The 26,978-nt window shown below is 57.3% G+C and overlaps 2 protein-coding genes and 1 long non-coding RNA gene across 4 annotated transcripts; 1 reads left to right on the top strand and 2 right to left on the bottom strand.

The window, feature by feature from the left end:
* Nucleotides 1-1,186: 1,186 nt before the first annotated feature.
* On the bottom strand, nt 1,187-5,474 carry LOC139038976 (uncharacterized). The gene is made up of 3 exons (XR_011492071.1): nt 5,324-5,474; nt 2,803-2,948; nt 1,187-1,458 (listed from the first exon to the last, which is right to left on the bottom strand). It is a non-coding gene; the product is annotated as an uncharacterized lncRNA (long non-coding RNA).
* Nucleotides 5,475-8,363: 2,889 nt separating this feature from the next.
* Nucleotides 8,364-15,732, bottom strand: USH1G (USH1 protein network component sans). Of its 2 annotated transcripts, XM_070479996.1 has the most exons (3): nt 14,925-15,731; nt 11,530-12,750; nt 8,364-10,101 (listed from the first exon to the last, which is right to left on the bottom strand). In XM_070479996.1, exons 1-3 carry the CDS (start codon nt 15,086-15,088, stop codon nt 10,098-10,100), a joined length of 1,389 nt encoding a protein of 462 aa, XP_070336097.1. In that variant the 5' UTR covers nt 15,089-15,731; the 3' UTR covers nt 8,364-10,097. The 2 variants fall into 2 exon arrangements, with proteins under 2 accessions (XP_070336097.1, XP_020741510.2); XM_020885851.2 differs by lacking the exon at nt 8,364-10,101 and having other exon boundaries at nt 11,526-12,750; nt 14,925-15,732.
* A 407-nt stretch (nt 15,733-16,139) lies between these two features.
* Nucleotides 16,140-25,906, top strand: OTOP2 (otopetrin 2). The gene is made up of 7 exons (XM_020885850.2): nt 16,140-16,312; nt 16,600-16,945; nt 17,572-17,708; nt 18,976-19,034; nt 19,490-19,623; nt 22,032-22,909; nt 25,384-25,906. Exons 2-7 carry the CDS (start codon nt 16,633-16,635, stop codon nt 25,552-25,554), a joined length of 1,692 nt encoding a protein of 563 aa, XP_020741509.1. The 5' UTR covers nt 16,140-16,312; nt 16,600-16,632; the 3' UTR covers nt 25,555-25,906.
* Nucleotides 25,907-26,978: the final 1,072 nt, after the last annotated feature.

Here is a 26,978-nt window from a genome sequence, read left to right as displayed (position 1 = left end):
GCTCTGTCCATTTGATTCTCCAGGAAAGAATACTGGAGTGGTTGCCGTGCCCTCCACCAGGGGATCATCCCAGCCCAGGGATGGAACCCTCGTCTCCTGTGTATCCTGCCTAGCACTTCTTTACCACTGAGACTGAGCCATCCAGGAAGCCCATTGGAGCCTCAGCTTAAAACATTGGATTCTTTACCACTAGCGCCACCTGGGAAGTTCTATATGCTTAACCTATGACCCAGTAATTCAGCTCCCAGATATTCACCCAGTAAGAATGAAAACATATCCATATAAAGACCTGAACCTGAACGATCATCGCAGCATTGTTCATTAGAGCCAAGTTGGAAACAGCCTAAATGTCCGCCAACAGGAGAATGGACACGCTGAATATGATAGGTTCACACAACCTACGCAATAAAAAGGCATTGGCAGAGGCAAGAGGGTAGATGAACTGATGTAATCTCACAGACATTAGGTGGAGGGTAAGAAGCTGCAATTACTGCATGATCCCATTTTTGTGAAGTTCAAGAACAGGGAGAGCTAATGTATAGCGATCGAAATCACATCCATCCTTCCCTGGGGAGGGGTGGGTGGGGGACGTTTATTGCAAAGGGACATGAGGAACCTTTCTGGGAGGGTGGAAATGACCCAGATGGTGATTGTGGTGGTGTTTACATGGGTGTGTATACATCTGTCAAAAGTCACTAACCTGCACACTCAACAGGCGTGTGTTTTATTATAGTTAATCAGACCTCAGTAAAGTCGACCAGGGCAAAAACAAAGCAGCAAAGCAGATTTTGATTCAAAATGGAAAGAACTTGGGGCTTCCCTGGTGGCTCAGTGGCTAAGACTCTGTGCTCCCCATGCAGGGGGCCCGGGTTCAATCCCTGGTCAGGGAACTAATCGGAAAACTAGGATTCCACATGCCACAACTACAGACGCTGTATGCAGCCACTGAGACCCAATGCAGCCAGATACATGAATAAAAGTAATTATTTCCAGATACAAAATACTATACATAAAATAGATCAGCCAAAAGGGATTTGCTGTATAGAATAGGGAACTATGGTTAATATCTTGGAATAACCTACAGTGGAAAATAACCAGAACAAAAGAAAAAAAAATATATATATATATATATATGCCTGAATCACTTTGCTATGTGCCTGACAGTAACACAGTATTGTAAATCAACTATAATTCCATTTTTTATTTTCAAAATCTATAATGGTTTTTTTAATAGGTATAATTCAGATGGTAAATGTCACCCATAAATGTAGCACGCTGAAGTGTGGGAAAGCAGGGTGATTCTGGCATCTGAGGTCCCTTGGCCATGGGGTTGACAACCGAGTGTGTGGAGTGGCTGAGAGGCCGATTTACCAAATTCTTCAGTCCTCTCTGCGAGCTCCTTCCGGGTTCTCAGCCCTGGTCCACTGCCTTCCAGCTCCCAGCAAAGATGAGAAAGATCTGAGAACAAAGCTTGGGGTGAAAGGCTCTGGGTGGTTGGCCAGGCAGGCCTGCTGCCATCAAGACTCTCTGCTTGGATTCTCACAACAGGTCCTGGGGGGGCAGGCCTGGGCAGGCTCCTGGCCCTCTGCCCACAGTGGGATGCTAGGCAGAGACAGCCAGGGCTGGGGGCCGTCTACGCCTCCCGGCCGCTCTGCTCTGCACCAGCCTCTGCTCCCACTCAACCTCTCACCTGTCTGCACAAGACTCGGTGCATGTGACGAGCACAGCTTTGCAGTCTGGCATGCTTACTAGCTGTGTGACCTTGGGTAAGTTACTCAACCTTTCTGAGCCTTAGTAGCTTCACATACACTAAAACAGAGGGAGATAAATATCAATAGGAGTTTTAATATTTTCTTCCTGTATCCCAGTAGATTGTGTGTACACTCCCACTGTAGAGATGACTAGACCACAACCTAAAGTCTGAATTACTCAGCTCGGTCTTTGAGGGCGGCCAAGTTCTAGCTCCAACTCTAGTGTCCAAATCTTTGTGACCCCGTGGACTGTAGCCTGGCAAGCTGCCCTGTCCATGGGATTCTCCAGGCAAGAACACTGGAGTGGGTTGCCACGTCCTCCTCCATGGGATCTTCCCCACCCAGGGATTGAACCCGGGTCTCTTACATCTCCTGTATTGGCAGGTGGGTTCTTTAGCACCACCTGGGAAGCCCCAAATAAATAAATTTATATATATGTTTTTTTAAAAGGTAGACTTTGTGCTTTTTTTTTTTTTTTTTGACTTTGTGCTTTTTTAAAAAACTTAAAAAACAGATGATAGAGAAGACTCCAGACCCCCAAGGGGCTGGGTTCTCATGGACCTACCTAGGCATCAGTAATAGCATGGGGGGGTGTGGTGTTAGATGATGCTGGGTTGGGTCTTCCTGGGAGACTCTGGAGTTCCCCACCCTGGGGCAGCGATGAGTCCTCCCTTCTGCCATCCAGATCTTTACTTGCTGGAGTTCATTGGGGTTAATTACTGTTGTGTTTGGGATAGGGTGGCAGAGAGTGTTGCCTGGGACCCAGGGCCTGGAGGGGGAACCCTGAGAGTCAAGGATGGGTTTGGAGGCCTGGAGGGTTGGAACCGGGAGTCTGGGGGGCACAGGGTGGTCTAGAAAGCCACCTCCTGCCACCAGGGCAACCTTTCTTGCTCTAAATCTAGGTGAATGGGCCTTTAACCCTTTCTTGTGTTCCACCCATTCCTGCCACCCCCCAAATCATCAAAGGCCCAGCTCCATGAGGCAAGTGGCATTATTCACAGGGGTGGGGCTGAGTGCGCTGGGGAGAAGTGGCCGGGCCGCTGGCTCAGACCTTGGTCAGCTGAGAGTGGGAGCAGCACCCGAAGCTTCTGGATCCAGCAGGGCAGGACCACAGGGACGGGGTGTCTCGGCATCAGCCTCGCCTCCAGGGACCCTCTGCGGGGTGCCACAGTTACCTGCAGCCTCCATCCCGCCCTTCTGCAGGGACAAAGCCAGGTTGGTTATGGACCAGAGGCAGGTCAAGGAAGAAAGAGCAGTGAAGGAAAGGGGCCCGACCTGGATCTGGTGGGGATGCTGCTGAGACTCTGGGGCCATCGTCTGTCCTCACCTTACAGGCATTGAGGCTTCCTCAGCATCTTAGGTCCTTGAAAACCCAAGGCTGGGGCTCTTAGCAGCCCAGCCTTCTGCCTTGTGACGCTTTCTAAGGGTCATCTGGTCCCTCCCCACCGTACCAGGGCAACACCATAGCCAGTGTGAGTGAGTGACTCTGGGGCATGGAATAGCCTGACGGGTGTGTGGGGGGCCTGGGGTGCCAGTGCCAGGGCTGGAGCAGGGAGTAAGGGCTGCGACTCTTGTATACAGATTCCGGTCCTTGCTGTGTGACCTTAGGTAAGTCACTTGGCTTCTCTGGGCCACAGTTTTCTGAGAGGGTGATTTGGAGAGGATGAAGGTGATACTATTAATATGTACTTTACCAGGAAGGTAATAAAAGGGCTAAGGTTTGAAGCAGATACACTATCACAAATGCCATTCCTTGGGACATGGCAATGATAGCAATGTTATTTTGGCTATTGATATGATTTAAATCTAATATATATTGGTGTCAGTAATGATATTCATAAACGGTTTCTGTTTCCAGTGAGGAAAAGGCCTGAACAAGCTCACTTCCTCTATGTTGCTCTTGTCCTTGCCCACATTTTGCATGTGTGTGTGTGTATGTGTGAAGCACTGGGGTTCAGAAGTGTGATAATCCCCCGACTTCCATTCTGCATGACTGAGCGGAAGGTGTGTTAACATGGGGTTCAGCCCAGCATGGCACTGCTCTCTGCCAACAGCTCAGGGATGCCCAGGCCTGGCTGATGCCCACTGAGCCCTCCCCCGTCCCCAGATTCCCTGCCCCCAGGTCCCTGGGCTGGTTCTCTACCTACTGGATGTCAAGGCTGAGCTAAGTGCTTTTAGGTAGTTTATCCTCACAACTGGTCTGTGATGTGGGGTATAATTATCCCCATTTACAGATGAAAATACCGAGGCTTGAAACAGCAAGTCAGCCCTCCCAGCAAATATCAGGGCTGGAAGGCCAGTCTGGGCACTGCAGCTCCTAGAAAGGCCCATCAGGCCCCTCAGTACCCGGACCACCCCGAAAGGTGGATTCCTGTCTACCCCATTCCCTGCCTTCTGGACCACCGGCCCTTCTCCCACTACTGCCCACCCCCGCCCCGGGGCTCTGACTCCCCAACAAGCCAGTTACTGAGTGAGGGCTGGAGGAAGCTTCATGGGAACCCTTTGCTCAGGGCGAGGGATGGGGCCGGAGCGTCAACCTCTCCGTCTAAAGGAGCTGGGGCCCCGACAACAGACGGGAGGAGGAGCCTAAAATAGACTCTAGGGACGTCCCTGGTGGGTCAGCAGCTGAGACTCTGCCTTGCAAGGCAGGGGACGTGGGTTCAATCCCTGGTCAGAGAACTAAGATCCCACATGCCTTGGGGCAACTAAGCCTGTGTGCCACAACTAAGACTCTATGCAGCCAAATAAGTAAATATTTAAAAAATAAAGTAGACTCTAGACCAAGTCATGAAGCCCTCTGTGACTGTGCATGCACACACACACACACACACACACACACACTCACGTGCACACATCCCTCCTCTGGAAAACCTGGAAACCCCGAGGCAGACAAATGGGGAAAACGACAGAGACACAGAAGCACACTGAAGCTCACAAGTAAATACAAGCTTCCCAGGACGGGCTGGGTCCATCACACCCTGTCCTTGCATGGATCCACGTGCGGGTCCTCAGCTACATCACATACACCCACCCACACGTGGGCGCACACGGGCACACATGTACACATGTACACACAGGCAGAGAGCCATGAGTGGTATAGTTAACGGCTGAGCAGGAGGGGGCAGAGAGGCCCGTCTGTCCCCCATCCCACCTCCCCAAGTCCTGCCAGCGGAGCCCCTGTTCGGACCCAGGGAGCCCCTGAATCAGGCTGAGTAAGCATCCAGCTCAGTGAATGGGTCTGGGACGGCCATGGAAAGAGCCAGAGTTTGGGGTTTGAATCCCACAGCCCTGACATTTCTGCACTCAGAAGCTTGGTGCTGTACAATATTCAGTCATGTCCGACTCTTTGTGACCCTATGGACTGTAGCCCATCAGGCCCCTCTGTCCGTGGGATTCTCCAGGCAAGAATACTGGAGTGGGTAGCCATTTCCTCCTCCAGGGGAATCTTCCCAACCCAGGGATTGAACCCAGGTCTCCTGCATTGCACGCAGTTTCTTTACGGTGTCAGCCACCAGGGGAGTCCCAAAGCTTGGAGAAATGACTTAAACCTGCCCGAGCCCCGGTCTCCTTACCTGTGAGACAGAGCCGTGACACACCATTTTCCTGGGTTTGCTGGGCCCGATATGTAGAAAGTGCTAGATACACGCCCTGAGACGGCAGCTGACCAAGTGCAGCTGTGTGAATGGTCCAGACTAAACATCCTGGCTTACGCAGTTCCCAGCAGGTCATTGCCCCCTGAACCTCGGTTGCCACACCTGTAAAATGGAGCTTGTATGTAATGTCCTCCCGCCCTTGCAGGAGTGGCAGAAGGGGCATAGGGGAGGGATCCTGAACTTTCCTTGACTTTCGAGACCTTGGGAACATCAGAAAACCTTTCTGATACTCATTATCTTCACCTGTGAAGGATAAAACCCCTCACCTGCCTACATCGCAGGAGTGGGGAAAGCTTTTGGTAAAGTTCCGACAATGGCAAAATGGGGGCAGGCTGGTGGGTCTGCGACTCCCCCTCCCTAAAAGATACTCAGCTCCTTGGGCACCTTAACAGCTCGGACTTCTCCAGGGGTCCTCCCCCACCCTTGGCTAGGGGACGCTGGCTGGATTGTCAACACCCCCTGCTGGTTTGATGAGGATGGGCTCTGTTTGTTTGCCACATAAGGGTCAGAAAAGCAGGACTGCTCACTGGAACTGTCTTGGACTCACCTACTGGGCCGCCGGGACCACAGATGCAAGGAGTGCCCTGTGGGCCCGTTTCAGACCCCACCGATAGCCATGATCGTTACTAACCCACGTGCACTAAATCCTGGGCAGCATGTTAAGTGCTTTCTGCGCATTGTCACTACCATCTCCCAGTGACCCATGCGGGTACCACTTTCATAATATATTATAAGATCTGTTTTACAAATGAGGGAACACTCAGAGAGGCTGGGTACCTTCCCTAGGGCAACATCTGGAGAGGGGAAAAGCCAGAGTTGCTGCCCAGATCCGGCTGCCTCCTGGAGTACGACCACCTCCCGAACAACCCATGCTCGTCTCAGAGAAGGTTACATAGGTTACACGCTGGGAGGATGGAGTATGGTGCCTCCCGGGACTGTCTAACCTGGGAACAGGAGGCAGCTGGCACTGCAAGAGGCATCAGGCAACCGAGTGTTACTTAACCCACCTGGCTGCTCTGTGATCTTTGGCTAGCCCCCTTGCCCTGTGGCCTGTTACTTCATCTGTAAAAAGAGAAGTCTGTTGGGTCTTCCCTGGTCGTCCAGGGGTGAAGACTCTGCGCTTCCAACGCAGGGGGCCCAGGGTTGATCCCTGGTCAGGGAACTAAGATCCTGCATGCTACAAAGAGCAGGCAAAACAAAAAAATGTGCCACATTCCCTGAGGCCCTTCCTGCCTGATTCATCCCACCACCCCCACCTCCAGCAACTTCGCAATCTTGTTTATGATGTAACGTCACAGCAGTCTCACTAAGCCTTCTTATTTAAAAATTAATTTCATTTATGTATTTATTTTTGTCTGCACCAGGTCTTTGTCGCTGCAAGGGCTTTTCTCTAGTTGTGGTGAGCGGGGGCCAGGCTTCGTTGCAGGGCACGGGCTTCTCATTGCGGTGGCTTCTCTAGTTGCTGAGCACGAGGTTTAGTGTGTGTGGGCTCAAGAGCTGTGGTTCCCAGGCTTCAGAGCACAGGCTCAGTAGTTGTGGCACATGGGCTTAGCTGCTCGGAGGCATGTGGGATCTTCCTGACCCAGGGATGGAACCCATGTCTCCTGCATCGGCAGGTGGCTTTTTCACCACTGAGCCTCCACGGAAACCCTAAGGCTTGGGGAGCGCGGGTCCCTGAGCTTTTACTGGCTACAGGAGCTGCCTGGAGTCAGGAGGAAAGTTGTGAGTGTAAACGTGTGCAATGTGCATTTTTCCAGGGCAAGTGTCTATACTGGCACCAGATTCTAATCCCCCAAAGCTAAGACTCATTGATTAGTCTAGCATTTCAGAATTTCCCTAACCTCGATCTAAATTTTACGGGGAATGAGCAGAGAAGGGTGAATCCCTACTGTATAAATCTGCCCCCTTCGCTGTGTTTAAAGTCCCCTTAGACCTCCTGGAGCCACACCAGCTGCTGCACCCCAGGCTTCCACCCGTGGGGACCCCAGCCCCCACTGCTTCCGGTTAGTCTCGCCTCCACGCCGAAGCTCGGGTCTGTTCTGGCTTCCTCACCCCCATGTCCGTCCCTGGACCGGCGGCGCCAGGAGGCGGATCTTCGGTGAGGTAGGTGCAGTGACCAGGACTGCCAGTAGGGGTCGCGAGGTAGCGGAACGCCGAGGAGCACCTGAGGGCGGCATCTCGCATCTTTATTGGTCCCCCTGGCAACCGAGGTGGGGATGGGGATGGGCGCGATGGGGGTGATGGGGGTGATGGGGGTGATGGGGGTGAGGAACGCCTGGCAGCAATCAGGAGGCCTGGGTCTCCTCGGTAGGCCTCAGGTTTCCCATCTGTAAAGTGGAAGGAGGTGGCCTAGAACCTCTAGATGCTCGCTGGGCAATCTTGTGGCTCTGATGTCCTCCTATAAACCCTTCTGATGATCCTGGAGGGACGAGGCTGTCTTGAACTGCCCTTGACAGCAGCACTGGGCCCAGCAACCTTAGGAAAAGAAACAAAATGACTCCAGGGCCCTTTCCCAGACTTGGCTGAGAAAACAGAACCCATTGTCCTGCAGCTTCAAGGCAAGCCTTCCCCTGGGAGAAAGGGCATCGCTAAACAGGACTGCCCCACGAGCTCCCTGGGGGTGATGAAGGAAATGGAGACCCCACTGGGGCTGGGTCTTGAGATCCTCCTCACTCAGCTGCTGGGGGCTCTTCTGACCCCCCTCTCTCCATCAGCTCTAAATCCTAGGTCCAGAGAGAGCAAGGTGAAGACTTGGGGATGAGGGAGGCTCTGCAGAGATGCGTGGGGGCTGCCCTACCATCTATCCCAGGACCCCCTCCCCCCAAGGAAGAGGACCAAGTCCTCGTACACACAAAAAGACCCTCTCCCGCCTCCACCCTCTTGCTCTCTTCACCCCCCACCCCTGTCTCCCACCCCCCACATGAGTAAACCACGACACAGACATGACAAGGATGCAGAATGTTTTCTACAAAAATTATAATGAGCCTGCAGGAGGGGCGCTTCGTACAGTGGGGGGAATCGGGGATCACTGGGAGGATGGGGAGGGGGCCGAAGCCATCCGTGGACAGGGAACGGAGAGGAAGGGCAGCTCCCAGGGCTCCGGGAAAGTTGCATCGGCACGTGGGAGTGGCCCCAGGCCCAGAGGACGGGCAGAAAGACTGAGGCGGGCTCAGGGAAGCCAAGCCTTCAGTGTGGGAACAGAGGCCACCTCCATCATGCCCCCACCTTGGAGCACGTGTGTGCCTGGAGGCCATCCTCAAACATAGACACTCCGCAGGGAGGCCTGTGGCGTTCTGTGGGGGTTCTCTCTCCCCTGCCCCAGCCCAGGGGCCCCAGGAAGGAGCAGCTGGGGGCTGTGGCAATGCCCCCCCCCCGTAGGAGCCGCTTCCCAAGCTGAAGATCAGGGACGGGGGGGACCATTGTCGGCAGAGGAGCAAGGACGCATCCACATGGGGGTATATGTGCCCCCCATGTGTGGGCTTTAGTGACTGTCCCACACTCAGGACCTTGGTCTGAGGACCCTCTGAGGCTGGCCTTTCCGCCGACCTCACCAGCATGACGGGGCAGGGACTCTAGCTAAGCTCTCCCTCACCTGCTACCCATGCAGAACCAGAGAGGCACCCAGCAGCTTCCAGAGCATGAGGGACATCCACCAACCAACCTCCTGACAGAGCCCTGGGGGTCTGGGGACAATCAGAGTTCAGACTGTCCACATCCTCAGGCTCCCAGGGTCCACCTCACAGGCCTTGCCCACACTCGGCTGGACACCTGGCTACAGCCAGTCTCTGCCCTCCTGGGCCTGGGGGACTCTGAACCAGTTGGCAGATGCCTTTCCCCAGCCCAGAGCATGCCCACTGGGCCATAATACTGCAGCCAGTTGCTCTAGCACCTTGGATCTACGGCCTTGACCTTCGGGGGCCTTAGGCAGGGGGTGACAGGCTGGGTAACCAGGCTGCACATCCGAGGAGAGAGGGAGTGGACGAGGTCAGGGTGGGGAGGGCCAAGTCAGGCTAGACCCCGCCCCGGGGTATGCCGGAAGGGCACCAGTCACCCTACCCCAGCCCAGCCTGGCACTCCAGCCACCCACCCCCAGCATGGCCAGTAGAAGAAGGAGGGGGGCTAGCCATGCCCAGTGACAGGCCGGGGACTAAGCTCAAGCATTTGGCTGAAGAGTCTAGCTGGGACCTCCTCCCTGGGGTATATGTGGGGAGGGGAGGCAGCCCAAACCCTTCCTTCACAAAAATGTAGGAGGTGAGTTTCCAGACTGAGCAGGACAACAGCACCCTTGGAGGAGGGGTGAGGACAGACCTGGTCCCCAAGACAGGTGCCCCCATCCCCCTACCCACACTTCCATCTAACGGGCGCATCATTTAGCGCCCCCGGCCCTGGCACTGGGGCTGGCCTTCCATGAATGCACATGTCCTTTAAAGCCACTCAAATAGACGTGACTTAGGGGCCCTGAGACCCCTCAGAATTGACATTCTGGGTCACTTTCTTGACCTTCCAGGTGCCTCCAGGCCATACCCTCCACTGCAGAGTGTGGACAGGCATTCAAGAGAGATGACCCGCATGGTCCTTGCTCCAGGGAAAGGGGCCGGGAAGCTGCAGGGCTGGCAATGGTGAGGACCTCGTGGTCCCACTGTGGGCTGTGGCAACTTGCAACTCATTTTGGTCTGGGGAGAGGAGCCCCCTGTTACCTGTGGAGAAAGAGACAGAAGCAGACTTGAGCTAAGAATCTTTGAAGACTATTTTAAGCCAAGACCAACTATTCTGACCACTTGCCTTCCCTGGGCAGGCTAATGGTCAGGGATGCAGAGTGGCCGCAGGGTGCCCTCCCATCCTCCAAACTCTAAACCAGATGCCCTTCCCCACCCACCCCTGCCCAGCTGTGCAACGTAAAGCCAGAGAGATGGAAAGGGGGCGGCAGTGTTTGCTGGGCTTGTGGGATGTCACGATGGCGAGTCAGCCCAGGGGCAGGCCAACGACACTGCCAGTGAGACAGCGGCCCTTGGCTCCCATGGTGGCTTTTTGAAGGTGACAACTCCACCCTCAAGGCTGCTGTTGGCAGCAGCTCCCCCAGCAGGGGCTGGAAGCATTTGCTCCTGTTCCTGGTTCCAGGGTTCAGGGACCAGCAGGTAAAATATCTGCCTTGAGGGTTTGGGCATCTGGAGAGATGACTGACTGCACACCATCTATCCCATGGGAGTCACCTTGTCCCTAGCCCCTAGAGCCACAGGGATCAAGCCTAGCTCTGCACTCAGCAGCAACAGGACCTCAGGCGAGCTACTCTAACCCTCTGAACCTCCACTTGCTCACCTGTCAAATGGGGATGATATAGCCCCTTCACGTGAGAGGATTAACTGAGAGAACTTGCACAAGGGCATCTCCAGTACCCAGGAGATGGCAGGGCTCAAAACAGCCTGGCTGTGATTACCACTGTGTGGCATCCATAGGAAGACACCCATTTCCCTGCATCTTGACATCTTCAAAATTGAGGTGCATTTGACATTAGCAATGTAAATTGGCAGCTTCTTTGTCAGAATCGGGGATAAATAAGTGGTTTCCCTGATGGCTCAGTTGATAAAGAATCTGCCTGCAATGCAGGAGACCAGGGTTTGATCCTTAGGTAGGGAAGATCCTCTGAAGAAGGCAATGGCAATCCATTCCAGTATTCATGCCTGGGAAATCCCAAGGACAGAGGAGCCTGATGGGTTACAGTCCATGGGGTCGCAAGAGCTGGACATGACTCAGCGACTCAACCTCTTCAAGTGGAAGTGTTAGTTGCTCAGTCGCGTGGGACTCTTTGCGACCCCAGGGACTATAGTCTGCCAGGTTCCTCTGTCCATGGAATTCTCCAGGCAAGAATACTGGAGTGGGTAGCCATGCCCTTCTCCAGGGCATCCTCCCCACCCAGGGATTGAACCCAGGTCTCCTGCATTGCAGGCAGATCCTTTACCATCTGAAACACCAGGGAAGCCCTGCTAAGTAACTGGGGCCTCTTGCAGTTGATGACGACCTAGTTATTATCACCCCCACTCCCTCCCCAAAAGGCAGATCCACGCCCACCCCAGGGCGTTACACACAAGCCCTATCTTCCCATCCCCGCGGAGGCGCAGCGCACTCACAGCTCGGTGTCCTCCAAGGCCGGCGGGCGCTCCAGCGCCTGCCTCCGCCTCCGCACGGCACCCAGGATCTTCTTGCGGGGCCCCAGGGGCACGCTGATGCTGCGGAGGTCGAGGTCCGAGCAGAGCATGAGCGCCTCCAGGTCTATCTTCTCCTGCCGCAGGAGGGAGGTGAAGTCCTCCATGTGCAGGGAGGCCAGGAACGTCTCCAGCGGGCTGGTCTCGGGCTCCAGGTCCTCGTCCAGGCCCAAGTCCAGCTCGTCCCAGGGCAGCTCCTCCCCACAGCTGCGGTCCTGCAGGCTGTTGGCACTGCCCAGGCTGTCGTCGTCGAGGCTGGGGGAACTCTGCAGCCGCCCCCGCGGCGGGCCCGCGCCGTCCAGCGCCGCGTCCTCGCGGCCCAGGCCGTGCAGCCCGCTGCTCAGGTAGTTTCTGCGGAACACCATGGTGCCCAGGCCCGGGCGGGTAAACAAGGAGTCGTGGCCGGAGTCGGTGCTGACCTCCGAGTGCGCAGGCTCGGCCGCCAGCGTGGCACGGGAGACGCTGTCCTCGTCGGAGAGGAACATGTCCCGGAGCGGGGCGCGGCCCCACTCCTTGGGGTTGGCGTAGGTGCCCTGGCGCACGAACATCACGTCGCTGCCCAGCTGCAGGCCCGAGAGCGAGCGCACGCTCTTGCGGCCGTCCTCGGAGATCTTGAAGGTGCCCTCGCCGCCCTGCTTGCGGCGCCCCAGCTTCCGCTGGATCTTGGTCTGGCCCGCCTTGGCGGTGCCATGCAGGGTGGCCTGCGAGTAGGGCAGGTGGCCGGCGAGAGCCAGATGCTGCAGCCGGCCGCTCAGGGTGCTGGACGTGAGGCTGGAGAAGCTGAGCGAGTCGGCGCGCTCGGCCAGCTCGCGCCGGTAGCGCCGCTCCATGCGCTCGTGGTGCTTGCGCTGCAGCTTGGCGCACTCGCGGATGCGCCGCTCCGCCTCGCGGAAGGCCTTGTCCTTCAGCTTGCCCACCAGCTTGGGGCTGAGGCCGCTCTGTTTGGCCGCGATGGAGTCCAGATAGCGCACGCATTCCATGTGGCCCTTCATGGCGGCCATGTCCAGCGGCGTGTGGTAGTCGTTGTCCAGGCACCAGATGTTGGCCCCGAAGGACACCAGGAAGGAGAGGCAGTGCAGGTGGCCATTGGAGGCCGCCAAGTGCAGGGGCGTGTTGCCCCAGATGTCGCACTTGTCCGGGTCACCCCTGCGGGGACGAAACGCGGGGAGGAGTGAGGAGCCCTCGCAAGCTCAGGCCGACAGTCGGCAGGCGGCGGCTGCAGGCGGGGGAGGCGGCCGGCCTGGTTGAGCTCCCCCCCAGAGGCACCCCAGAGGGGACTCGACGGCCTGAAATCGCTCCTCCGACTCCAGGACACCCGGACCCGCAGCCTGGAGCCACCGCAGGCACCCAGAGTGAGCCCAGGCTCGCAGAGGGTGGGGCGACAGAGAAGGCGGGGCCAGGGCCGGGCCTTCCCCCAAGAGAACCGCGGGCTGGGAATCTCAGGGGATAAATATTTGATGCCCAGAGAGAAAGGAGTGAATTATTCATGGTACCCGGCGGGGAGCTGGCCCAGAGAGGTGGTGGGCCAGGGCCGAGTCCGGGTCTCTCGGGCAGGCGTGGTGAATGCGGCTGCCAGTACAAGGGTGGTGTACTAGTGGCGTGTGCTGGGCCTGAGCCCCCGGGAGTGTGTGAGCGCGTGCCTGTGTGTCCCCAGGACCCGCCACGTCTGCAGGGAGCAGGGCCAGCCCTGGCAAGCCCGCGTGTGAGAGCAGGTGTTGGGTCTTGGCCTGGGCCAGAAGGGGAGCGTGGGGGCAGCCAGGACGGGAGGGGAGGGGGCCGGCAGCCTGCCACCTGGGCCCAGCTGCTGTCCAGTCCTGGGGCCGCTGCATCTTCACGAGCCCTGGGAGGCAGGCTGGCTTGGGCCTGTCCCAGGGACCCACGCAGCCCCTCCATGCCAGGCTGTTTTCCCTCCGGGGACATGTCCGCTGGCTCCTCCAAGCTCCCTCCTCCCTCAAGGGCCTAGCTCAGGCCCTCTGCCCCAAGTTAATGAGGAGGCCACCCTGCCAGGGCTGGAGGAAGAATAGCTTCATTGTGTGACCGCTCCTCCTCCCACCCTGCACCCCACTCCTCATTTCCACTGCTGGTCTTCAAGTCCTGCATGTGGGAATGAGTTGCTGGGCAACAGGCCCGCACCCCATCAAGCACCAGCCCTTGCCCTCCGAAGGAGCTGGGGGGTTGGTGCACTCAGGGGGCCCCCTTATCCCCTCTTCCCATGAACTTCTCCGAGGGGCAAGCAGGATCACTGTGTACCCTCTTGGCGTGGACAGGGGCCAGTCTTGGCCTCTTGGAACATGGCTCAGCTCCTAGTCTTGGGGGCTGCTGTCACCTGCTGCTGGGCTCGGGGAGCAGCCGTGGAGGGAGGGCAAAGGCGGGCTCCCCAATCACCCCATGCTCCAACCGCAGGCCAGGGCCTGGCATCAGCTGGGCCCCTTTGCCTGCACCATGATTTCCCAGGCCCTGAGATGTTCTCATGTTAACCCTCCGGGGGCATCTCTGGCCTCCCTTTGCCCCGTCCAGGCCGCCCTGGTGTCTGGGTCAACCTGGCTTCTCTTTGTTAAACCGCTGGGGCTGGCAAGTAGTTCACAGGGTCAGGCAGCCCCAGGGAGCCCACGTCAGTGGCCCTGGGCACCACATTCCTCAACTGCTACTTCCAAACCCCTTCCCTGGCCCTGACACTTGGATGCAATGCCCAATCATCCCCCCAGACAACTCCAAAGGGAGGGTGAGGGAGCCTGTGTGGGGGAGGGGGACAGAGGGAGCTGGTTAATGGGGTGGCAGAACCGAGTGACATTTGGTCCTGCGGGCAGTACCCATAAATCCCGGGAGTGAGCAGGGAGCAAGCTATGTGAGAACAAGTGTGTGGGGGCTGTGGGCGCTGGTGGGAAGGACCCCTTGGGCCCCCGCTGGGGGTGGGGGTGGGTGTGGGCAGTGAGTAGCGGCTCCTTCTGCAGCCCCACTTCTGAGGTTTCTGCCCCTTCTCCCCAGGCTTCTCCTGCCCTTGCTCTGGCTTCCTGGTGCCACCCACCCAGGCGCCCCCCTCCCCCTTTCTCCTCACTCTGAAGCCCCAGCCACAGTCATGGACCCCACCCCCAACCTGCAAAGTCCCACATCCAGGTCACAAATGTCACAGGTCTCAGCTTGTCTCCACATCCCACGACTGCCCGTCTCCCAGGTCCCACCTTCGGGCCTTGTCCTAGGGGAGGAGGTGACTCAGAGGAGGTGGGGGGAAGATGCCATAGGGTTGGGCAGCGGTGGTCTCAGGGGCTCCAGATGGGCCCTGAGGCTCTTGCCCTCCCCCACGGGGCCTGGCCGGCACTCACCCTCGGCTCACAATGAGGCGCAGGGACTCCAGGTTGCCGTGGTAGGCGGCCCAGAGGGTGGGGGTCATGCCATCCTCGTCGGGGGCATTCAGCTCCTTCCTGGTGGCCTCCTTGAGGAGTTCCAGGTAGCCGTCCCGGGCCGCCCGGTGGTACTGGTCGTTCATGGCTCCTGACTTGGACGGGGCGGGCCGGGGACAAGGGGACGTGCCCCCCGCGGGGGAGGGCGGCGGGGTTAGAGCTGCGGCATGGGGCTGGGGGAGGGGGCCGGGCAGGGGCCGGGGCCGCCAGCCCCCGCCGCCGCAGACCGAGGACGGGGAGCGCCAGAGCCGCCGCTACTCCGACACCTGAGCCGCGCACCCGGCGGGGAGGGTGCGGGGAGGATCGCCCGCCGCCCGGAGGGCCGCCCCGCGCTGCCCCTGGGTCCTAAACTCCCTGCTGCCGAGCGCTCGGCGGCGACCCTGCCCCTGAGTCCACAGGGCCGGCCCCTCTGCCGGAGGGCCCACCCCAGCGTCCCGCCCCAGGAGGCCCAGTCTGGGGGCAGCTCGAGGTCTGTCCTCACTAGAGCCCAGGCGCGGCGGCTCCCGATGTCGCTACCCGTCGAGGGAACAGGCCAAGGACTGGGGAGGGATGTCTGAGGGCTGTCCTGCGCCCCCCACCGCCTCGCCCTGGACAGAGGGTCCAAGAAGGTTATGAGGACCGACTCCCAGACGGTCAGCGATCCGCACTCAGCTGTCCAGGCCGCCCCCTGCCCCCGCTGTCCAGTAGAGGGCGCTGGAAGACTAGCCAGGGACTTGATACCCAAGTGCGCCCTCGCAACATCCCCTGGAGCAGGGATGCGGGAAAGGCTAGAGGAAGACCCGACTAGGGGTCCTGGTGAGGGTGCCGGGAAAGGGGCGTTAGGGTCCCGATCTTGGGGCGGCAACAGAGGAGCACAAAGGTAAGGGCCGCCGGGGCTGGGGGCGCGTCGGGGTGCCTACGGGCCCTTAGGGCGTCTGTTGAGCGTCGGCTCTCTGGGCTCTGGGTGTTGGGATCGCGGGGCTCCAGGGCGCGGTGGGCGCCCGGGGCGGGGTGTCCTCTGGGTGCCGCACTGCGGGGCCGCGCCCGAGCCGGGCTGCGCCCAGGTGACAGGGCGGCGGGGGAGGGGGCGCCTCTTAACGGGTAAATATAAATCTCACCTTATCTGGCTCCCGCACGCTCTTCCCTAAATTCAGCCCGGAAAAAAGATGGATCATGTGAGTGAGACTGAGAGGTTTATGGAGCTGAGCTCCCGCGGCTGTAAATCACTCTGCCCTCCCCGGTATAAAGCGCCCGTCCAGTCCGGCATCAGAGACAGGACGCGCTCGCCGCCCCCTGACCCCCAGCTCAGCGCCGGCTCCCGGCCCAGTCAGGTGGGTGCCCCTGGGGGCCAGCCGGCCGACGGATCTCGGGAGTGGGGGACCTTAGACGGGGTCCGACGGGGCCGCAGCCGCCTCTCCTTCCCTCCCCGTCGAGCGCGAGACCGGCACGGTCGGCTTCTCTCTTCCGCTTCCGCGCGCGCATCCTTCACCACCCGCAGCCCCCACCCTCTGCGCGGGCCAAGAACTCCCCCCGCCACCCCGGTCCCCAACTATAGAGATAAGATGCAGCAGGGAGGGCCCTCGAGGCTGACCTGGGTCCTGTCTGCTCCCCACCACAGTGACCCCTCCAACCTCCTCCAGTCGCCCCTGCCATGTCCACCGAGCTGCCCTCGGACCCCGAGGAGAGCCCGCCGGCCCCGCGGCCGGCCCCCCGCGAGGTCTGGAAGAAGGGCGGCCGCCTGCTGTCGGTGCTGCTGGCGGTGAACGTGCTGCTGCTCGCCTGCACGCTCATCAGCGGCGGCGCCTTCAACAAGGTGGCGGTGTACGACACGGACGTGTTCGCGCTCCTCACCACCATGCTGCTGCTGGCTCTGCTCTGGATCCTCTTCTACCTCCTGGGCACGGCGCGCTGCCCCGGCGGCGTCCCCTACCGGGACGCGCACGCAGGCCCCATCTGGCTCCGAGGTGCCGGGGGAGGCGGGGGCGGGGGCGGGGGGGGGGGGGGGGCGGCGCAGGCTGGGAGCGGGAGGCTGAGGAGCTCTCGAAGGAAGCGCTCGGGGCCCATGGAGGTTGACTGTGGAGAAGTGTGCCTCCCCGCACCGCCCCCACCCCCCACCCCAGCACTGCCCAGGACTAGATGTGCCTGAGGGCGAGGTGGGCTGCGATTGGGGGAGAAGAGGGAAACAGTCCTGGAAAAGGGATGCGGAGAGGGCTGGAAAGGAACTTCCTTGCCATGTCTAAAAATTGAAATAGGATGAGCATGGGAGAGACTTTGATGGAGAGCCCAGAACAGATGACTTTTGCGGTTGAAAGAGTCTATCTAGGGCCCTTTCCCTTATCTATCTGTGCAGCCACAGGGATGGGGGCTCAATGGGACATCCATCCATCCACTCACTCAATCGTATACTCATCCTTCCACCCACCCATTCAACATCCACCTGTCCACCTAGCTATCCATCCATCCATCCATCCTCTCACCTACCCCATTCACTCATGGATCCACCCCGTCATCCCATTACTTAGCCATCGGTCCTCAGATCTATAACCCCTCTCTCCTGCCTCTCTGATCCACCCCCACCGCTCACTCCCAGGTGGGCTGGTGCTGTTTGGGATCTGCACTCTCGTCATGGATGTCTTCAAGACCGGCTACTATTCCAGTTTCCTTGAGTGCCAGTCAGCCATCAAGATCCTGTACCCTCTCACCCAGGCTGTGTTCGTCATTGTCCAGGTGGGTGGGAGGAGTGTCCCTGAGTGTGGTGGCAAGGAGCCAATGCCTGGGGTCGGGAGGTCTGAGCCCCACTCCTCTTCTACGCTGAGCAATTAATTAAGGCGGGGATGGGATTGTAGTGAAGATCACGAGTCCATAAATCTGGAAGCACCTGGTAATGAAGTAATATCCAAATGTGAGTGCCTGCTTTGGCGCCCTGCGATTTCATTTCAACTTAAGCAGTGCCAGTAGTTAACACCTAGGAGGTGTCACTTGTGGCAGCTGCTTTGTCTCCTAGAGCCTGCCCTGCCCTCCTTGGGGGCCCATAGAGGGCATCAGTCTCAGCTCAGGGTCCTGCTGTGGGCATGGCCAGTTTGGCCTCAGCCATGTCCCATATGTTCTGAATTTGTTCAGAAAATATGGTATCGTTGTACATGGGATTTTTCAAACAAGTTCAAGTTTTTATTTGTTGCATAAATAAGCCCTGGAAAGATCTGCCTGAGCTGAGACAGGACTGGTTTGAGAACAGACCTCAGCCCAGAATGACCACATGTATGGTTCCCTCTCTTGAAACATCATCCATGCTGCCCAGGTTTCTACAATTTAATTCACTTATGACCTTGGCATTTATATAGTTTTAATTTTACATTTTATGACTTTAAAGAATACTCAGGCAAAATGGGAAATAAAGTTACCCCAACATCAGTAACCCTGGAGAAGGAAATGGCAACTCACTCCAGTATTCTTGCTTGGGAAATCCCATGGACAGAGGATCCTGCCAGGCTACAGTCTGTGGGGTCACAGTTGGACATGACTTGGCGACTAAACAACATTGATAAACACCAGAGCAAGGATTTGTGGGCATCCAGGTGAGGGGGAGGACCTGCAGGGCAACAAAGGATGAGGATGGGGGGGGATGCTGCCTAAAAGAGTGGAGAAGCCCCCAAGATTCTTTTTACCTTGGACAAGACCTAACCAGAGGCTGACCCTGCACTCAGGAATAAATAACTGGGCTCAAAATTCCACTCCCTTCACCTGCGAAGGAACAGAAAACAAACACAGAGAATTTACTGGTGACATTTTGCAAAGTTTTAAAAATCGGAGAAGTATTTGGTACTAATTGTTGCACAGAATAGAAAGAGAGAAAACCTGCATCTCACATTGTAAAGCTGAAATAAACGTGATTGCGTAGTCGGAGAGTTCCGAACTTAGGGCCGGCGTGGGTCCGGGGCTCCCACCGCGAGCCCATCTGCGGAGTAGCTGACACCACCACTCTCTCTCAACACAGACTTACTTTCTCTGGGTCTCCGCTAAAGACTGTGTTCACACCCACCTGGACCTGACTCGGTGAGTGCCTGATGCACGCCCGTGGCCCAATGCCCGTGCCCAGGTGTTCAGCTCACCTGGCATGAGATGGGCGCTTCCCAACCTGGGGCGAGGGTCCTCTTTCTGCCCCCAGATGGGGCTTCAGTCGAGGCCTCTGCACTTTGTAAGCCCGGCTTCCACCACCGTGTGCTGTGGGGGCGGGGGGTACTTGGCAGGATGGTGTGTGTCATGTACAAACGTCCTCTCCCTTAGAGGAGGGAGCAGAGTGGCCCCTGGACACCCCCAGTTCTCTCTTGGAAGGCATCTCAGCCAGGCTGTGTTCCTTCCAAACTCATCTTCTCTGCTCACACGGGGGCTTGCCTGCTTTCTTGCTCCTCAGCACCATCTCCCAGTATAGCCCCCCAGCTCTCCACCTTGCTGGGGACCCAGCACAAGCCACAGACTCTCACTGACCTCTGCTCTCCCTCCCCGAACAGGTGTGGTCTCATGTTCACCCTCACCACCAACCTGGCCATCTGGATGGCGGCCGTGGTGGATGAATCCTTGCACCAGGCTCACTCCCACAGCAGTTCTCACAGCAACACCAGCCACACCCGCCTCGCTCTGGACCGTGAGTGCCCACTCCAGAGTAACCCTGGCCCCATGGTGGCCAGGCCTTGGGCTGGGTGCTCTGTGGACCTGTAGAGTGCATGGAGGCACAGGGGGAGGCCAGAGGCCCCCTCCTGCTCCAGGCTATGCCTCTGAAGAAGTTTAGATGTGGGTGACCCAGGAGGAAGGGTAATGGGCGATCTTTTTTCCTTCTTTTAAAAACCTTTTACTTTGTATTGGGCTATAACCAATCGGGGCTTCCCAGGGGGCCCAGTGGGTAAAGAATCTGCCTGCCAATGCAGAAGATGCAGGAGACTTGAGTTCGAGCCCCAGGTTGGGAAGATCCTGTGGAGGAGGGCATGGCAACCCACTCCAGTGCTCTTGCCAGGGAAGTCCCATGGACAGAGGAACCTGGTGGGCTACAGTCCATGGGGTCTGACATGAGTGATGCAACGGAGCACGCACACACATAGCCAATTCACAGACTATGCTGTGAGTTTCAGGTGGACAGCAGAGGGACTCAGCCATACATACACACGTATCCGTTCTCCTCCAGACTCCCCTCCCATCCCTACCATCCAGGCTGAAGGGGACATATTTTCATCCTGGATAGTACAGCCTTGATCCCACTGTCAGGGTCTCCATTCCACCAGAGAAGGGATTCGGGCTCCAGAAACAAGGGGCGAGGTTGAGCAAGCTGGATAGAGCAGAAGGGAAGCAGGGTGGCTCAATGGTGGCAGTGTAGGATCAGAACAGAGTGTCTGACAAGGAGGAGAAGGTAGAAATAATAACCATGAAAACGATGGTGACAATTCACGGAGCTCTACACATCAGGTGCTGTGCTTAGAGTCTTTAACACCATCTTACTTAACCCTTGCAACCTCCCTATGAGATGGGTACTATTAGTATTCCCATTTTACAGATGCAGAAACTAAGGCACAGAGAGGTTAAGTAACTTGCCCAAGGTCGCAGAGCTGGACAATGGAGAACTAGCATTAAGACCCATCTTTGCTTTGAATCATCAGAAAGACCGCCTGGAGACAGAAATGGCCACCCACTCCAATATTCTTGCCTGGAGAATCCCCTGGACAGAGGAGATTGAGGGGCTACAGTTAATGAGGTTGCAAAGAGTCGGATGCGACTGAACACACAGTATGCTATGGTGAAGAACAGGCCCACAGTCCCCCAGGCCTGGTTTTCTGGACTTCTTTAGGGCTCCCCACTGCCGGGATCACACTAGATGACCAAATCTACTTGGACCTCACCTGAAGACACACACACATCCAACCTGTCAGGGTCCAGGAATGGAAAGCGTGGATCCAGGAGATCCCAGGCCAGCAGGACGGAGAAAGGGCCGCCTTCCACATACAGAGGGCTCCTGAGGATGGTTAAAACCAGCCCAGGGAGGTGGAGGACCTAAAATGCTGGGACTGCGGGGGTACAGAGAGGCGCCCGGTGAGGTACCTGCCTCGGGGGTGAGAGTCACAGCATTTGTATCAACTCGCCATCACAAGCCTTGGTGAGCCTTGCCCTCAGTGAGCCTTGGTTCCTTTTTCTGCAAAACCAGCTGAGATAGTTCTGGGGATCAAAAGAGATGTCCACCAAGGCCCGAGGTACCCTACACAGCAGAGCACACTCTGGATGTAGGACGAGATTTCTGTAGGTACGGTACAAACCAAAGTGACGGAAGGTCCTGGTCAAGACCTGGGCACAGCAGGTGCTTTCTGGCTGAGGCAGATGCTGGAGAGAGAGGCGAGGAATCTTGGATTTTAGGGGTTGCCAAGGGGGCCACCTTCTATTAGGACCAGAGCCGTGCCTGTCTTGAGCGGGTCATGACTGGTGGGGAAGGTTTGGGAGTGCATTTCTGCAGGAATGGGATGGGATGAAGCAGGCACTTCTGCAGTTCAGATTTTTTTTTTACTTTATTTACTTATGTGTTTATTTACTTTTATTTTGCCTGCGCTGGGTCTGTTCTGGCACACAGACTTTCGCTAGCTGCAGCTCTGGGCCTCTCATATGGCAGTGCAGGGACTCCAGAGCACACGGGGTCTCTAGCTGTGGCCTTTGGGCTTAGTTCCCTCGAGGCAGGTGAGAGCTTAGCTCCGTGACAAGGGATTGGACCTGCATTGGAAGGCGGCTTCTTCACTGCTAGAGCATCAGGGAAGTCCCCCAGATTTTTTTTTTCTTAATTGAGCCCTGAATATTGTTCAGGGACGTGCCCCCATGGTCTCTGGCACATAGTAGGTGCTCAGTAAATACTTGTGGCATGAATGAACATGCCAGGCCCTGCGTAGGCATTTGGGGTACGGTGGTGGCAGCTAACAAGCCTGCCCTTCCAAAGGTCACGGTCCAGGGGTGAAGCCCTTCAGAGGGGGTGCCTCCAGAAAGGCGGGAGGGCAGTGCCGCTCCATGCCATCCATCTCTCCACAGTGGAGCGTGCGAGCAGCGCGGTCGGGGGAGAGTGCTCCTGCGACACGGCGGTCTGCCAGATCTTCCAGCAGGGCTACTTCTACCTGTACCCCTTCAACATCGAGTACAGCCTCTTTGCCTCCACCATGCTGTACGTCATGTGGAAGAATGTGGGCAGGCTGCTCGCCTCCTCCACGCACGGCCACAGCCACGCCCCTTCCCCCCTCAGCCTCTTCCGGGAGACCTTCTTTGCCGGCCCGGTCCTGGGCCTGATGCTCTTCGTGGTGGGGCTGGCCGTGTTCATCATCTACGAGGTGCAAGTGAGCGGGGAGCGGGGCCGTACCCAGCAGGCGCTGGTCATCTACTATAGCTTCAACATCGTCTGCCTGGGGCTCATGACCCTGGTCAGCCTGAGTGGCTCGGTCATCTACCGCTTCGACCGCCGGGCCATGGACCAGCACAAGAACCCCACGCGCACCCTGGACGTAGCCCTGCTGATGGGCGCCGCCCTGGGCCAGTACGCCATCTCCTACTACTCCATCGTGGCTGTGGTGGCAGGCACCCCCAGGGACCTGCTGGCGGCGCTCAACCTAGCCCACGCTCTGCTCATGATTGCTCAGCACACCTTCCAGAACGTCTTCATCATCGAGAGCCTCCACCGGGGCCCCCCTGGGGCTGAGCCTCACAACACAGCCCCCAAGGAGCCCTGCCATGGCCTGACCTTTGCCAACCTGGATGCCCTCCACACCTTGCCCGCCTGCCCGCCCACCCCCAGGTTGGTTGGCCCCAGCCCAGCAGGACCTCAGGAGGCTTCGAGTGTCATCGTGGCCCCCAGGAGCCACTGGAGACGCCGGTGCTTGAAGGACATTTCCCTGTTTCTCCTACTCTGCAACATCATCGTGAGTAGCCGGGCAGGGAAGGGGGTGGGCTCCGGGGAGGAGAAAGCCAAGGAAAGATGCTCTTTTTATGGTTTCTTCACCTGGCCTTCTCTGTCTTGCCCCCATCCCCCTTGGAAGCATCCTATGCCTCTCGAGAAAAGGAGCAGGTTCAGGGAGGGTTGGGAGCAGCCCCAGGGCAGACAGCATCTCAGGGCAAACAGAGAGAATGAGATGCCAGCATCCTGGCCTCAAGGCTACGGACGGAGCCGGAGGGGTTCCAGGGGATGCTGACATTGGAGCTGGGAGGAGGTGAGAGGGAGCTGGGATGGGGGGGCCTCACTCCAAGATGGGAGGTGTGACTGCTCCTGGGAACCTGTGACCGGCCTGCTTCTTAGAATAATCAGAGCAGTGACAGGAAGTGGCAGGGACCAGTGTACTTGTGAGTGGTCTGTCAGCAGAGTGCAGAGGCGGGCTGGCCAGGAGAGGAGCACCCACAGCAGCCGCCCCCTTCCCAGCGAGTCCACAGAGCCCCGTTCTTATTTTTTTATTTTATTTATTTAATTTTTTTGGGGGGAGGGTTACACTGGTTCAGCATGTGGGATCATCATTCCCCAGCCAGGGATCAAATCCACACCCCCTTCCTTGGAGGGTAGAGTCTTAACCACTGGACCTCCAAGGAGGTGCCAACAAAGCCCCTTTCTAAGAGAAAGAGAAAGTGTTAGTCAGTTAGTCTGTCCAACTCCTGGGAATCGCCAGGCTTTCTATGGGATTCTCCAGGCAAGAATACTAGAGTCGGTTGCCATCCCTTCCTCCAGGGGGGCTTCTTAACCCAGGGATCGAACCCAGGTCTCCCACACTTCAAGCGGAGTCTTTACCGCCTGAGCCACCAGGAAAGCAAAGGAAGACTGGAGTGGGCTGCCATGCCTTCCTCCAGGGGATCTTCCCAACCCAGGGATCAAACACCGGTCTCCTGCACCGCAGGCAGATTGTTTACGATCTGAGCCAAAAGAAAGCCCCTCTGCATATCGGCTGGTACAAATATGCATCCTGTATGACACTCTTCCTGAAGGTGCATTCTCACGGCAAAACACTCCTACTGTGTCGCTCCAACCCAATAGAGAAAGGCTCCAGCATAGAAGGAACCCCTGGGAGGGAAATCTCTAACAGAGAAACATGTTCCCCTGTGAATACATCCCACGCCGAGCACACACCTCAATGAAGTGTTGCTCAATATAAAGTTAGTCCTTTTAGCTGTAACCTCTAACAGAAAAATACCTCTAATATAGAAAACAGCCTTAAATAGATAGGAAAATGGGTATACCCCCAATATAGAACACATCTCCAGAGGGGTTGCATTCCAATGGGGTCTACATGAAAAACTGAGGTGCATTCTTGGCAAAGTCCCCAGTTTGAATATTGCCCCTTCTACTGGTAACCTTGGGCTTTCCAGGTGGTGCAGTGGTGAGGAATCCGCCTACCAATGCAGGAGATGCAGGAGGTTCGATCCCTGGATTGGGAAGATCCCCTGGAGCAGGAAATGGCAACCCACTCCAGTATGTTGCCTGGGAAATCCCATGGACAGAGGAGCCTAGCAGGCTACAGTCCATGGGGGTCGCAAAGAGTCGCTTAAGCACAGATAACCTATTAAAAAAAAAAAAAAGAGCAGTCACCAATCTCTGACGTAACAGTAGAACAATAAGGATCGAAACCTCCTCCAGCCCTGGCCACTCCCTCACTTTCTCCCGAGGGAGGCGGAGCCTACAGGTTGAGAGTCACTTGGGAAGACATTTTTGCTCCAGGTATCTGAGTCTGGATCAGCTCTTAGAGTGTCATCTCCAACTCCTTCATTTTATAGGACAGAAGCAGGGTCCGATTTGGGCTGTGATGTGCCTAAGGATGTGATCGGTTTGGCAGTGGGGGAGGGTCCAGCCTAGCCCAGAAGCCTTTTTTCTTTGCCTCATGCCCCACGCCTGAACCACCTGGGTTCATAGCCAGAGATGAAGCAGGATTCCAGCTTCAACCTCCTCCCACACCTGGGAAGGGGGTGGGGAGCGGAGGGTGGAACTGGAGAGTGGAGCTCATAGAGAGCTGGGGTGGGGGAGCCTTCTGGCAGGATCCTGACCCCCCCTGCCCTGGGCCTGTCTGCTTCTACCATCCTCGCCCACAGGCATCTCTCCAGGGGAGAGCTGCTGGTTAACCATTGATTCCAAATGCTCCCATCACCTACTGAAACCTCTTCTCTCTCTCCATCCCACAAGTGGGCCATCCTGAGGGTGGAGCCTCAGCCTGGGGGTGGGCAAGCTCAGTTGGGCACATTTACTGAGTTTCCTTGTGAGTGCCAGGCTCTGCCTAAGGGGCTGTAGCTCCCGCTCGGCAGCACCCAGCCCTTGATAGCCACAAACCAGAGGACCAGGACCCCCATCCTGTCCCCCGCCCACAGAATGACCTGCAGCCCCCCGTCCGGGCCAGGTCCTGACCCTCCTCTCTCCCCACAGCTGTGGATCATGCCCGCCTTCGGGGCCCGCCCTCACTTCAGCAATACTGTGGAGGTGGATTTCTACGGCTACTCCCTCTGGGCAGCCATCGTCAACATCTGCCTGCCTTTTGGCATCTTCTACCGCATGCATGCTGTCTCCAGCCTGCTGGAGGTCTACGTGATGTCCTGAAGCCCCGCTCGGGACCTCGGGAGGAGGGGCTCGGCTCATGCACTCACCCAGAGATCCCCAGGAATGAACCCCAAGCTGGCAGTCACTGTGCCACATACTCTCCATTCTGGCCCCTGCACTGGCCCCAGAGTGGCATTTTCACAAGAGTTATTTTTCCAAGATTAGTTTTTAGATCACCATCAGGACATGCACATTCACCCCAGCATGAGCCTGGGGGGTGGGGCCGCTGGGGGAGGAGGGCCCCTTGCTGCACCCCTTTCTAGGACCAGACAAGGTCCAGAAGCGTCCTTGGCTCTGGTTCCACCCCTACCCCAGCCTGGTGTCCTGGCCATTGCTGCCGCCTGGAGCTGGAAACCAATAAACCTGATGCTGCCCTATGCCACCTGGGTCCCCACTTCTTGTCTCAGCACTCACCTCTAAGATGATCACAGGAGGGGGGGGTCTTGGGGTCAAAGCTGCAAGGACCCCTGGAGATGTTGAGGTCTGAGGCATCTCTGTGGGCAAGCCAACTCCAAGTTACAGACTAGTACCTGGGTGGCTGGGAGCAGCTGGGTGGAGTCTCCAGGCTTCCACCTCCCTCTTCACTTTATCCTCAAGTGACATAGCCGTTTTTTTAATGTGTTCCATGACACGTGAAAGGTTGGGAAGGACTGACTAAGCCAACTACCATTTTACAAAGAAGAAACCTGAGGTCCAGAGGTATAGTGACTTATCCACAGTTCCACCAAATGGAAGCCAGCACTTTTCTACTAAGAATAATAATTTTCAAACTTTTCTTTCAAGCATTGGAGCATTTTTTCCCCCCTCAAATAAAACATTTCAGGGACCCACGTTTATAACATAGGCTGGTATAACCTAGTTTATAACCTGGCTGTTCTAGCTTCGCAGGGGTTGGGTGGCACAGCTGCTCATCCCCACCCCCTCGGGGCCTCCTCTCACCCACCGCCTGCCCTCTCTGTGGTCCTCGAGGCGCCTCTCCAAAGCCCTATGGCTTCTACTCTACAAAAGATACAGAGATGGGGTGACTGTGGAGTCAGGACACTCAGGTGGGGCAGAGGACATGCGATCTCATTGTTCTCCCAGCCCGTCGACCCTCTCTGGAAGCCCCCCAATAAAATGATATGATCCCAAAAAGGAAGGAGGGGGAGATAGAGAAGGAGAGACCGAGAAAGTCAGATGGTGCAAAGAGAGATGGCAAAAGAGGTGCCAGCAGCTAGTGGAGTCAGGAGAAGGGGTCAGGTTGGGATGGGGCCTGGGGTGGGAGGAGAGGGCATTTAGAGGGGAGAGTGGGGGCAACAGGGCCCGGGGCACAGGGGACTTTAGAGAAAAACCTGCCAGGACTCCGCCCGCAGAACGAGATGGGCAGGACTCCAGGCTGCAGGGAGAGCTGAGGAGGGCCAGAGGGGGCGCCCCCTGCCCTGTCG

Source organism: Odocoileus virginianus, chromosome 17, assembly GCF_023699985.2.
Source record: "Odocoileus virginianus isolate 20LAN1187 ecotype Illinois chromosome 17, Ovbor_1.2, whole genome shotgun sequence".
In the NCBI taxonomy this organism is placed as follows: domain Eukaryota; kingdom Metazoa; phylum Chordata; class Mammalia; order Artiodactyla; family Cervidae; genus Odocoileus; species Odocoileus virginianus.
Note: the sequence above shows the minus strand (reverse complement) of the source record. Positions and strands in the feature narration are given on the sequence as shown.